Source organism: Pongo pygmaeus, chromosome 21, assembly GCF_028885625.2.
Source record: "Pongo pygmaeus isolate AG05252 chromosome 21, NHGRI_mPonPyg2-v2.0_pri, whole genome shotgun sequence".
In the NCBI taxonomy this organism is placed as follows: Eukaryota; Metazoa; Chordata; class Mammalia; order Primates; family Hominidae; genus Pongo; species Pongo pygmaeus.
The window spans coordinates 39,818,287-39,831,625 of NC_072394.2; the positions used below are offsets into that span (position 1 = coordinate 39,818,287).

Sequence of the window (13,339 nt, forward strand, 5' to 3'; positions counted from 1 at the left end):
CCTGGGCATTGGGGCTCCGCCACCTCACCCCCTCTGACAGGGCTCACTGTGTGACTTTGGGCAAGTCCCAGCCCCCTCTGGCCTCAGTTTCCCCCTGCAGATGGGTAGGCTGGAGGAGGAGGCCTGTAGTTTTCAGCTGAGGAGCCCTTTAGGTGTGACCCGTGATTTGGGACAGAGGCAAGCCTTGCTCTAGTTTGCAGGATTGGGGCCTGGATGGTCACTGGGTCCCAGAAGGGCCTCTGCTTGTCTCCACCCAGGTCTCACCAGCTCCCAGGAGCGGGCTTCCGAATCTCAGAGCATGGGGACACTTTGTAGGTGTCACTTGACTTTCTCTCAGCCAGGAATCTCTTCTATTACAACCTTACTTGCCCGCAGAGACAGGGGGCTCCCTCCCTCCCTCCCAAGGCAGCTCTCGGCATCTTGAGATGTCTTGGTACATCTGAAAGGAAGTGAATTTCTTCCTGTCCCGGGACTCCTCCCCTGTGGATTTGAGCCTCAGATGACCAAGGCCAGTCCTGCCCTGGTCCAAGACAAAGTCCATCTGATCCAGCTTTGGCAAAAAGGCGTCTGGGGCAGGGAGGGGAGGAGTTCCAGGCCAGCTGGATCTGGCATGCCGCGGGGACTCACGCTGGCCCCACCACCTCCCTGGGCCTCCCTCAGCCACTAGAGCCCTGAGCACAGCACCTAGGAGGATGGTGGGCACCGGGCTTGTGGCTGACGGCTCCCTTCTCCTTTCCTCCCTCCTTCTGTCCCTGCTCAGAGAGGGAGACTGGTGGCTGGCCCACTCGCTCAGCACAGGACAGACAGGCTACATCCCCAGCAACTACGTGGCGCCCTCCGACTCCATCCAGGCCGAGGAGTGAGTACCGTCTCTGGCTGCCTCTACCCGTTGTCCCTGGACACTGCCGGTGCAGAGCACCTCTCCTGGGCTGGGGTGGGAGGTCTGGCTGCCCAGCGCCCCAGCCATATCCAGGGAGAAGCACTGTGAGTGGGCAGAAGCCCGGACAGTCAGCACCATCCTCCGTCCTCCCACCCCCAGGTGGTATTTTGGCAAGATCACCAGACGGGAGTCAGAGCGGTTACTGCTCAACGCGGAGAACCCGAGAGGGACCTTCCTTGTGCGAGAAAGTGAGACCACGAAAGGTACGAGCACTCTTGCTGGCCAATGGATACTGAGTCTTCTGTGAGTGGTTTGAGCTGGGTGTTGTGGAATGAGCAGGAGTTTGGTTTGCCGAGTAGGGAGGGAAGAGCCTTCCGGGTGGAGGTAATGGCAGGATCAAAGTCAGGGAGGTGCATTTGAGGAACGCTGAGTAACCCGCGGTGGCCAGATGTCCGGAGAAAGATGAGGCTTAGTCTCTCTGGCCTCAGTTTTCTCAGATGAAAGACGGACATTAGGTTGTCTGGAGGTCTGAGTGTCACACAGTAACAGGCTCGTTCCCAGGGTAGATGCTGCTACAATGAACCCTGCTTCTTCCCCTTCCCCAGGAGTCCCTGGGCCGCACTGGATGCTGGAGCCTGGCTTTGCCCTCCCCCAACCGCAGTCCTGGTCCCTGCCCCTCTCCTGTCCCTCCCCCGAGCCAGAGAATGAAGACCATCCCCTTTCTCTCCAGCCCCTCTGAAAGTGGGTTGCAGGCGCCCGTCACCATGGCAACCAAGCTGGGCTGCTTCCTGTGGGCCTGGGGCTCAGCGGGAGATGGGGAGCAGAGCATCCATATCGAGCCGTGCATTTACGAGCAGTCGTGCAGCCATGTGCGGGTGTGCACGCTGTGTGTACGTCTGGGCGTGTGTGTGTGTGCATGTGGGGTGGAATTGTCTGTGTGTCACTGTGTGGGAATGGACTGTTGTGGTTTGTCTGGTGCCCGAGGGCCTGGGGAGCGTGTACTTGTGTGAGCATGTGGCCACTGGGCACGGGCATGCTTGTGTGTGTATGCACATGTGGCCGGGGTTGGCTTCAGCCTCAGGCCTGTGGCTTCCACATGCACCAGCCCGGGCCATCAGTAGAAAATCATGGTTGCCTAAGGCAGGCTTTGAGTCCTCGGATGTGGGTTTGAGCCCCAGCCCTGTCTCTGGTTTGCTGGGTGACCCCAGGCGGGCCACTTCCTTCTCTGGACCTCATTTTTTCTGTACGCTGGGATTGTAATCTCCTCCTGAAGATCGCAGAGGGGGAGGTCTGTGGGCTAGGATGGCTGGGCTTCCCCCATGCCCGTGCATTGCCTGGCCAGGCTCCTGAGAAGGCCTGTCCCTGGCCGCTGGAGCTCTGCCCCTGCCTCCGGGGCTCAGCCTTGTTCCCTGATGCCATTTGGGTGTCTCTTGGCCTCTGGTCCTACCCAGGCCTGCTGGATGGGAGGAAACTTTTCCGGCCAAAAGCTTTTCTATGCTCAAGGGAAAGAGGGGAGGCACCAGGGCTGGCCCCGTTTGACCCAGGCAGCCTTCAGGCCACACCCAGCCCGTGGTCTCCTGCCCATGACGGCCAAAGCCTCTGCCAGCCACCCCCTCCTGCCTGAGCCTGGGCCTGTCTTCAGCAAGGAGGTTGGGGGGGACATGGACAGTGCCCCCGCGAGCTGACCGAGAAAGGGAAAGCAGTTAGGCCAGGGCCACACAGCCACAGGGAGCCACTCACAGGCTCCCAGCAAACAGTTATTGAGTGCCCAGTGTGTGCCGGGCCCTTCTGTATGTGGTTGCATGGAATCTCCCCAGCAGCCCTGGGAGCACCCGCATTGTGCAGAGGAGGAAACTGAGGCCCAGAGAGGGCCAGCAACCCCTCCAAGTCTCATAGCTAGGATGCGCACCCGGGATATGGAGGTCTTGCTGGGGCCAAGGGTGCATGGCAGGACATTCTAATCAAGTGTCTCTTGGGTCCCTTGGCCCTGCCTCTGTGGCTGGCCCGGGGCTGGCTGTTGAGAGACCGGGTGGGCCTGGGGCCCCGCCTGGGCCTCCCTTCCCTCCAATGTCAGGCAGGCACAGAATGGTGTCCAAAGCAGTGGCGTGCGGGAGAGAGGGCGTGGCGGTCATGGCTCCCCTCGGTGCCCCGCAGGTGCCTACTGCCTCTCAGTGTCTGACTTCGACAACGCCAAGGGCCTCAACGTGAAGCACTACAAGATCCGCAAGCTGGACAGCGGCGGCTTCTACATCACCTCCCGCACCCAGTTCAACAGCCTGCAGCAGCTGGTGGCCTACTACTCCAGTGAGCCAGCCTCGGAGGGCGGGCGGGCAAAGCCTCAGCTGCAGACCCTGGGGAGGGGCCTTGGAGCCTAGAAGGGTTGGGGCTTCTGTTATCCTGCTCCCCTCCCCACTTTCCCCCTCCCCCTTCCCTTCCTCTCTCCTCCCTTTTCCCTCCTTTCCTCCGTCTCCTTCTTCTTCCTCTTCTTTCCCCCCGTCCCCCTCCTCCCTATTCCCCTCTCCCCCTGCTCCATGCAGCGTCCCACTCCCTGCCTTTCTCTGCAGCTGGCTGGTACGGAGGGGGCTGCCCTGAGGAGCCCCAGAGTAAGCTGGAGGGGAGGGGACAGAGGCTGGTGTCATTTGTCTCTGTAGCCCTAGGACCGGTCTGAACCGGTTGCTGGGAGAGGAGGAGGGGGCGGCCAGATCGATTGCAGCAAAGAGGGAAGAGAGCGGCAGAGGGAGCTCGCGGGGCTTGCATGCTGGGTGAGGGCTCGGGCGTGGGCGCAGTGCTGTAGCCCACCCACCTGGGCATCCGGAGCTGACTGCAGTGTTAGGGGCCTGTGGGTGCCTGTGTCCCTGTGTGTCCGTGGCACGCATGGCCTCTGTGCACAGGTGTTGGTCCACTCCCCACCCCGAGCCTCCTCCTCCTCTCAGCTCGGCCTCCTTACTTCCTCTGGGATCACCCACCACTCTCTGTCTCTTCGGCCACCACTGTGTGGCTCGTTCTGAACCCCTTTCCCTCCGATCAGAACTCTCCAGGGCCTGTCTTGGAATCTTGGGATAAAGACCCCCACCGGCACCCGAGTGGTCTAATCCCGACTGCCTCCCCACCTCCGCCTGGTGCCGCCCTTCCCCACCCGCTCCCTGTAGCCCCTTTGGCCTCCACTTCTCCAGCCCTGCAGCTGTTCTTTCCTCAGAGCCTTTGCTCTGGCTGTGCCCCTGCCTGGAGGGCTCTTCCCTACTTAACCCCTCACCCTCCTGCACATCCAAGCTCAGTTGCTGCTTCCTCCAGGAAGCCTCCCAGGCCCCTCGTGCTGTTGCGCGAACAGCTCTCCAGTCACATTCACATCTGTGGTCCTGGGAGGTGATTAGGGAAGCGAGGCTCCTCCCTGGACTCTGAGTTCCTGAGGGCAGGTTCCCTGGACTTGTTCCCTCCCCGCAGGGTCCCTGGCACCCCCTACTGTCTGCTGAATGACTGACTGAATGACTGACTCAGCAGATGCATAAAGCATTGTGGGCCTGTGTGGGGGTGGGGCTGTGTGCACACAGATGTAGATGCCTGGCTTTGAGGGCGCCCTGCATGTCCCCTGAAATCTGCGTGCATCTGGCACGTAGGGCGACACACACTGAGGGGCAGGGAGGCCCCAGGGCAGAAGCCCCGCCTAACTGCTCCTCCTTCCTCCTCCTCAGAACACGCCGACGGCCTGTGCCACCGCCTCACCACCGTGTGCCCCACGTCCAAGCCACAGACTCAGGGCCTGGCCAAGGATGCCTGGGAGATCCCTCGGGAGTCGCTGCGGCTGGAGGTCAAGCTGGGCCAGGGCTGCTTTGGCGAGGTGTGGATGGGTAAGGCCTGGCCCCTGCCCTCAGGAGAGGCATCCACCGCCCACACCGTGTGGCAGCTCCGGGCTCCCTTGGTCCCTTTGCCTTTAGCTGCTTCTGCTGGATGATGGGGCCCTGTTGTAAATCTGGAGCTCTCCAGCGGTGGCTGGCACCGAGTTGGGTTGTGGCCACCCAAGCACTGTGCCCCGGACCGTGCAAACCATAGCACCTGATTCCAAGATCCGCACGGGGCTGGGCATTGCACAGACCTGCTGTGTAGGCTGGGCCCGGTGGCCTCACAGAGCCTCAGTCTTCCCGATTGTGAATGGGGCTGGTGACAGTGGGACCTATGGGAGATTGTGGAGACCCTGACCCAGTGCCTGTCCACACACTAGCTGTTCTCCATGGAGAGAGAAGCCCGGCTCGTGGGAGGGAGTGCTGGGAAGCTTAGGTCTGGCATGGTCTGGGTCTGTTAGCAATTTCCTGTCTAACCCTGGAGAAACAGCAAAGCATGAGCACTGTGCAGCCCTAACAAAACTCAGGCCCCTCTTCCACCGGCTGCTTTCTGCTCACACGGAGGGACCGGAGGCCAGGGTGGAGGAGAGACGGCAGTTGTAAGCCCGTAAGCCCATGGTGCTAGCGGGGATCACGGTGCGCCGTTTTCAAGGTGGTTTCATCTGAGCCGCATCTCCGCTCAGTCCCACTGCCTCCACGTTCCGCCCTCCAGAGGGCTGATGGAGGAGAGCAGAGAGGCATCCTGTGTGGAAGGCACTGCAGGGACAGAGGCCTGGAGGCTGGAGGTCAGGCCGTCTGGGAAGGGGAGGCGTGAGCTTTGAGCTGGTGAGAGGGAAGAGGGGTGACAAGCCAGGGTGTGGGCACAGCCACAAAGTGAGGACTTGAGCACAACCAGGGGGAATGCACAGCGTCAGCCATTCGGGTGAATGCACAGCGTCAGCCATTCTGGTGGCTGCAAAACTCATTTCTGGCTTGGCTGAGAGGTGCTGTCCCTGGGAAGGGCCTCACTTCCTCCCTGGGTGCTCCAGGTCGACTCATGAAGTGCCACATGCAGATGGCCTGAGCCAGGAGGACCACAGAGATGGGCCTGAGCCCCAACCCTCGGACGGAGGCCCAGCGACTGGGAGGGACGGGCCCAAGGTCACACATCAAAGGAACCTCGAGGCCCGCTGGGACAAGAACCTGGATTAAACATGCTGGTCTAGAATGCAGCTTCCCCCAGAGCCCCACAGTTAGAAAAGCAGATAGTAGTGAAATGATAACCACATTACTTACTGAGCCCTCACAGTGGGGCTGGCCCAGTGGTTAAAATCTCATTCAATCCTCAAACAGCTCCACGGGTGGGCACTATGGAATCCCCATTTTCCAGATGAGATAACTGAGGCTTAGAGAGGGGAACTGACTCTCTCATGGTCTCTGCTGGCAGGAGGAGGAGGTGAGAGTCAGGCTCTGGCCAGCCTGACCCCCAAGCCCTCATGCTTAGGACAGTGTCTCATTTTTGGGGGCGGGTGGGCTCCAGAGGTGACCTCTTGTTCTGGCAGCAGCCTCAGAAGTCCCTGGGCTAGCTCCACATCACCCCTGGCCTCCACCAGTACACATTGCATTTGCTAACACACGAGGCACGTTCAAAGTCCTGCCCAGAGGGAACATGACCAACCTAGAAGTGATACCGGTTGAGTTGGAACCTTGGTCCCCTATCTGTCCAGGCTAATAAGCTGCTTTTTAGGACTTTTTTTTTTTTTTTAGACAGGATCTCACTCTGTCACCCAGGCTGGAGTACAGTGGCACGGTTTCGGCTCACTGCAACTTCCGCATCCCAGGCTCAAGCCATTCTCCTGCCTCAGCCTCCCAAGTACCCAGTATTACAGGCACACACCACTACCACCCAGCTATTTTTTGTATTTTTAGTGGAGACAGGGTTTCACCATGTTGGCCAGGCTGGTCTTGAACTCCTGACCTCAAATGATCCACCCGCCTCGGCCCCCTAAAGTGCTGGGATTACAGGCATGAGCCACCATGCCCAGCCTGGACATTCTTAATAATCACAGTCCCGACAACAGCTACTGGTTCTTGAGCATTTAATCCTAGTAACAATGCCATGAGGAGCACCCTGTCATTGTATCCATTGTACAGATGGGGAGACTGAGGCTCAGAAAGGGCCCAGGCTTTGACTGGGTTTGTCACATGGCTGTGGAGGCCACAGCTGACACTGGTGCCCAGGCGGGCAGATCCTGGATCCCTGTGTGGTAGGAGTTGGGGGGCTCCACCGAGTCAGCCTGCATCCCTCCTCAACAGGGACCTGGAACGGTACCACCAGGGTGGCCATCAAAACCCTGAAGCCCGGCACGATGTCTCCAGAGGCCTTCCTACAGGAGGCCCAGGTCATGAAGAAGCTGAGGCATGAGAAGCTGGTGCAGTTGTATGCTGTGGTTTCAGAGGAGCCTATTTACATCGTCACGGAGTACATGAGCAAGGGTGAGGCCTGGCTGGCCCGGGCAGGGGGCAGGGGCACTCCGGACAGGGCAGGGGGCATGAGCCTCATTTCCTCTCATGTCTAGAATGGGCATCTTCAAAGGTGGAATGCAGTAGAGCCAAATTCTCTGTTGCCTGGGCCGGAGTGCAGTGGTGCAATCATAGCTAACTTCAGCCTCAACCTTCCAGGCTCAAGCAGTTCTCCCACTTCAGCCCCCAAAGTAGCTGGGACCACAGGTGTGTGTCACCAGGCCCAGCTAATTTTTTATTTTTTGTAGAGATGGGACCGTATGTTGCCCAGGCTGGTCTTGAACTCTTGGGCTCAAGCAATCCTCCCACTTCCACTTCCCAAAGTGCTGGGATTACAGGTGTGAGCCGCAGTCATTTTTAAACTAATTAGTTATTTTTCAAAATCCCACTTTTTGGAGGTATAGTTTACATATGATAAAATACACCCCTTTTAAGTGTTCAGTTCAGTGGGTTTTAACAAGTGGATTTACTGTGTACCCCTAACCATAATGAAGATATATAACATCGCCATCACCCAGAAAGTTCCTCATGCCCTTTGCAGACAGTACCCTCCAGCCCCAAACCCAAGCACCCACTGATTTGCTTTCTGTCATTATAAATTTGTTTTGTTTATTCTAGAATTTCATACATGGAATCTTTTACATCTGGGATGCATCCTTTTTTTACTTTTTACATTTAAATTTTTTATTTTTTGAGATGAGGTCTTGCTATGTTGCCCAGGCTGGAGTGCAGTGGCGTGATCATAGCTCCCTGCAGCCTTGACCTCCCAGGCTCAATTGATCTTTTCATCTCAGCCTCTCAAGTAGCTGGGACTACAGGTGCACAACATCCTGCCCAGCTACTTTTTTTTTTTTTTTGTATTTTTTGTACAGACAGAGACTTACTGTGTAGCTCGGGCTGGTCTCAAACTACTGGGCTCAAGCGATCTTCCCGCCTCGGCCTCCCACAGTGCTGGGATTGCAGGCAGGAGCTACTGCTCCCGGCCTGAGATGCATCCTTGTTGCGTCTCCCAGCAGTTTGTTCCTGTTGTCGCTGAGCAGGACTCCGCTGTCTGCATTAGCACAGTTTACCTGTTCACCTGGAGGTGGACTTCTGCTTGTTTCCCATTCTGCTTGCCTTTTGAGTGACAGGCACTGAGTGAGACTTTATTCAGAGATGAGTTTACATAAAATCTGCTGTGCTGGTTAAAGCAAGGCCAGCCGACTGGGAGGACGGGTTTTGGGAATCACTGCATCCTGGCAGAGGGACAGGGCAGGAGCTGGAGCTGGGTCTCTCTCTGCCCAGGGAGTTTGCTGGACTTTCTCAAGGGGGAGACAGGCAAGTACCTGCGGCTGCCTCAGCTGGTGGACATGGCTGCTCAGGTGAGTCAGCCCCTCCTGCCTCCCCACACCCTTGGTCCTCAAGCACCCAGCCCCATCTGGTGCAGCCAGTTCTGGCCTCTTGAGTGCCCTCTCCAAGAAGCCTGCCTTGATTGCCTCCACACTCATTGATCTTGCTGCACGTATTTACCAGGTCTGCTTACAGGTGCCCTGAGTGGTGATTCTGGGCAGCAGAAAGCCCTTACCTGGGCATCAGGGGTCACTGACTTACTGTGGGACCTCGGGCCTCAGTTGTCGTCTTTATAAAGGTCATTTAGTCACTTAGCAGATGTGTTCATGCTTGCTGTAGGCAGTGCTCAACAAGCCTTTTTTTTTTTTCATTTAATCCTCATCACGACCAGGAGTGATGAGGACTGGCTGTTATTCCCATTGGACGGATGAGAAAACTGAGGCTCAGAGAGGGGACTTGGGCAGCAGGCAGGACCTGGCACTCATCTGTGTCTGGGTCCGCTGGGGCCTCTTTCCATGGTCACCTCGCTTTCCTGGCTGCATCTGATCTCGTGCCTCCCCTTTGACCTTTGCCCTCTGCCCTCTGCCCTGTGCTCCCTACTCCCGCAGAGCACTGCTCCTGCTTTCGATGCCAACAGCATTTACTATGAACTGACCTCACTTGCCTGAAGAAGTGTGGGGAGGGTGGGGAAGGGGTGGTTGGCTCTCCAGCCCCGGAGCGCTTTGTGGCCCTGGGAGGGCATGGGTGGCACCTGAGCTGGGCTCCCACGGTTCCGCCTGCAGATCGCCTCAGGCATGGCATACGTGGAGCGGATGAACTACGTCCACCGGGACCTTCGTGCAGCCAACATCCTGGTGGGAGAGAACCTGGTGTGCAAAGTGGCCGACTTCGGGCTGGCTCGGCTCATCGAAGACAATGAGTACACGGCGCGGCAAGGTGGGCAGGGGCTGTGTGGTATGTCGCGCTTGGCCTGGGACAGGTCACGTCCTGCTCTGAGCCTCAGTTTTTTCCTCAGCTGTCATTCCTCATGGTGCTTATCTAGCAGAGTGGTCGTGACAGGAGGTCAGAGCTGCCCTGACCTTTCTCGTTCCTGCAGGTGCCAAATTCCCCATCAAGTGGACGGCTCCGGAAGCTGCCCTCTATGGCCGCTTCACCATCAAGTCGGACGTATGGTCCTTCGGGATCCTGCTGACTGAGCTCACCACAAAGGGACGGGTGCCCTACCCTGGTAAGAAGGTCCTCATGTCCCGTCTGTGGTCCCTGAACCCCTCTGCCCTGGTGGCCTTGGGCAAGTCATGACTCCTGCTGGGCCTGTTTCCCCATCCGTGAAACAAAGAAGTTGAGCGTCTGATGTTAGGCTCTCTCGATGGTCCATGCGCTCAGCTTCGGGGACAGGACTTATCTATGGTCACACCCAACCTGTCCTAGGCAGGAAGCCCTCGCTGCCCTCCCCATCAGCTTCCCCCACCCCACTTTCCTCACCGGAGCCAGGCTCCCCATGCCTCGCTCTGCCCACAGGGATGGTGAACCGCGAGGTGCTGGACCAGGTGGAGCGGGGCTACCGGATGCCCTGCCCGCCGGAGTGTCCCGAGTCCCTGCACGACCTCATGTGCCAGTGCTGGCGGAAGGAGCCTGAGGAGCGGCCCACCTTCGAGTACCTGCAGGCCTTCCTGGAGGACTACTTCACGTCCACCGAGCCCCAGTACCAGCCCGGGGAGAACCTCTAGGCGCAGGCGGGCCCAGACCGGCTTCTCGGCTTGGATCCTGGGCTGGGTGGCCCCTGTCTCGGGGCTTGCCCCTCTCTGCCTGCCTGCTGTTGGTCCTCTCTCTGTGGGGCTGAATTGCCAGGGGCGAGGCCCTTCCTCTTTGGTGGCGTGGAAGGGGCTTCTGGACCTAGGGTGGCCTGAGAGGGCGGTGGGTGTGCGAGATCAGCACAGTGACTCTGTCCAGCTCCCGCTGTAGCCGCACGCCTCTCCCCGCACTCCCTCCTGGAGCTCTGTGGGTCTCTGGAAGAGGAACCAGGAGAAGGGCCGGGGCCGGGGCTGAGGGTGCCCTTTTCCAGCCTCAGCCTGCTCAACTCACTGAACTCCTTTCCCACTTCTGTGCCACCCCCGGTCTATGTCGAGAGCTGGCCAAAGAGCCTTTCCAAAGAGGAGCGATGGGTCCCTGGCCCCGCCTGCCTGCCAACCTGCCCCTTGCCATCCATTCTGGAAACACCTGTAGGCGGAGGCTGCTGAGACAGACCCTCTGCCGCTGCTCCCAGGCTGGGCAGCACGAGGCCTTGCCTGGCCTGATGATGGTGGGTGGGTGGGATGAGTACCCCCTCAAACCCTGCCCTCTTTAGACCTGAGGGACCCTTCGAGATCATCACTTCCTTGCCCCCATTTCACCCATGGGGAGACATCCGAGAGGGGATGTGACATGCCCAAGGCCACGGAGCAGTTCAGAGTGGAGGCGGGCTTGGAACCTGGTGCTCCCTCTGTCATCCTCAGGAACCAACAGTTCATCGGAGGCATCATGGAAAGACTGGGACAGCCCAGGAGACGAGGGGTCTGAGGATGCATTCGAGATGGCAGATTCCCACTGCCGCTGCCAGCTAAGCCCAGCTGTTGGGAACAGCATGGAGGCAGATGTGGGGCTGAGCTGGGAATCAGGGTAAAAGGTGCAGGTGTGGAGAGAGAGGCTTCAATCAGCTTGTGGGTGATTTTTGACCTTCGGAGCCAGCCGGCCATGAAAGGGAGTGAGCCCCTCGGCTCTGGAGGCAATCAAGCAGACATAGAAGAGCCAAGAGTCCAGGAGGCCCTGGTCCTGGCCTCCTTCCCGTACTTTGTCCTGTGGCATTTCAATTACTGGCCCTGTTCTCCTCTGCAAGTCGGCACCCTTTAACTCATGAGGAGGGAAAAGAGTGCCTAAGTGGGGGTGAAAGAGGACGTGTTACCCACTGCCACGCACCAGGACTGGCTGTGTAACCTTGGGTGGCCCCTGCTGTCTCTCTGGGCTGCCGAGTCTGCCCCACATGTGGCCATGGCCTCTGCAACTGCTCAGCTCCGGTCCAGGCCCTGTGGCAGGACATACATGGTGAGCCCAGCCCTGGGACATCAGGAGACTGGGCTCTGGCTCTGTTCAGCTTTCGAGTGTGTGGTGGATTCTCGCTGGGCCTCAGTGTGCCCATCTGTAAAGGGGCAGCTGACAGTTTGTGGCATCTTGCCAAGGGTCCCTGTGTGTGTGTATGTGTGTGCATGTGTGCGTGTCTCCATGTGCGTCCATATTTAACATGTAAAAATGTCCCCCCGCTCCGTCTCCCAAACACGTTGTACATTTCACCATGGCCCCCTCATCATAGCAATAACATTCCCACTACCAGGGGTTCTTGAGCCAGCCAGGCCCTGCCAGTGGGGAAGGAGGCCAAGCAGTGCCTGCCTATGAGATTTCAACTTTTCCTTTCATACGTGTTTATTACCCAAGTCTTCTCCCGTCCATTCCAGTCAAATCTGGGCTCACTCACCCCAGCGAGCTCTCAAATCCCTCTCCAACTGCCTAAGGCCCTTTGTGTAAGGTGTCTTAATACTGTCCTTTTTTTTTTTTTTTTTTAACAGTGTTTTGTAGATTTCAGATGACTATGCAGAGGCCTGGGGGACCCCTGGCTCTGGGCCGGGCCTGGGGGTCCGAAATTCCAAGGCCCAGACTTGGGGGTGGGTGGGGGTATCCAGAATTGGTTGTAAATACTTTGCATATTGTCTGATTAAACACAAACAGACCTCAGAATTTGATCAACAGTTTATTGGACATCTACTGTGTGCTGGAGAGCGAGATGGGGCAGAATGCGAGAACAAACTGCCCCTTTTGAGGGGTCTTTGGGCAACACTAGTAGCTGGAGGGCCTCAGGCCAAGGCAGGGGTGACATCAAATTGGAGACAGCTACGGCAGAATGTGGCTGTTTGTGCACATCTGCACCTGTGTTAGAGGGTGAGCACGTGGGAGAAGGACAAGGCACATCACAGGACTTCCCCGAACATGACAAGTTCAGGACTCAAATGTCCGTGGTGGATGGTAGCAGTGACACTGGGGAGTGGGTGGGGCTGTCAGGCCTGCCTAGAGGAGATCACAAATACACGACGAGAATACCGCTATGTGTGCTCTTCGTGTGTTTCCTAGGAGTGCAGGGCAGGGGTGCTGGGTCGATCCACAAAAGTCCTGAAAACGCTGAAGAAAAATCCAAAGACCCTTCCCCTCCTCCCTCCTTCCCCACCACCAAAGCACACAGTCTTGAAGGTTGATTTGCTACCGTCTATATGAACACATTTATTTTACACAAATATACATCAGATCACACACCTGTGCACCGGAGTCAACTCTGGCCACAACATTGCTTAATAACAAATTTCAAAAACTGGACATTTTTCTGTTCAGTGTTATTTTCACAAGCCAAACACATCATAGTGTCCGGGTCAGGGTGGCTTCTGGAGGTCGCAGAGGGTGGGGGGCGTGTGGGTGTGCGTGTGTCTCCGGAGTAGATATGGGGGTCTGGATGTGAAGTTGTGGCAGGTGTTCTCTGCTTGCTGGTGGGAGTGTACCTGGATGCGTGTGCCTTTGTATTCATGGGTGTGTGTGTGTGGGCTCTGTTCGCAGACATGGTGCTTGGATATTTGTGTGTGAGCACCTGTCTAGGTGGTCTGTGAGCCTGGGCTCATGCAAATGCGTCCCAGATGTGTGTGCTTGGGCATTAACGCGATGAGGTGAGCCGGTCCGCTTGCTCTGGCTGTGTGTGCAGAATGTGTGTGTACTGTGTGAA

At 57.7% G+C, this 13,339-nt stretch overlaps 1 protein-coding gene across 5 annotated transcripts in view; it reads left to right on the top strand.

The window, feature by feature from the left end:
* The window catches only part of SRC (SRC proto-oncogene, non-receptor tyrosine kinase), a 60,084-nt gene extending 47,772 nt beyond the window's left edge, over window positions 1-12,312 (top strand). For all 5 annotated transcript variants that reach the window (XM_063659460.1, XM_054467773.2, XM_054467770.2 and 2 more), the window contains 9 exons: window positions 761-859; window positions 1,040-1,143; window positions 3,035-3,184; window positions 4,570-4,725; window positions 7,012-7,191; window positions 8,503-8,579; window positions 9,330-9,483; window positions 9,644-9,775; window positions 10,066-12,312. In XM_063659460.1, the coding sequence (XP_063515530.1) occupies window positions 761-859; window positions 1,040-1,143; window positions 3,035-3,184; window positions 4,570-4,725; window positions 7,012-7,191; window positions 8,503-8,579; window positions 9,330-9,483; window positions 9,644-9,775; window positions 10,066-10,274 (1,261 nt within the window). In that variant the 3' untranslated portion in view covers window positions 10,275-12,312. The remainder of the gene's footprint in view (window positions 1-760; window positions 860-1,039; window positions 1,144-3,034; window positions 3,185-4,569; window positions 4,726-7,011; window positions 7,192-8,502; window positions 8,580-9,329; window positions 9,484-9,643; window positions 9,776-10,065) is intronic.
* Window positions 12,313-13,339: the final 1,027 nt, after the last annotated feature.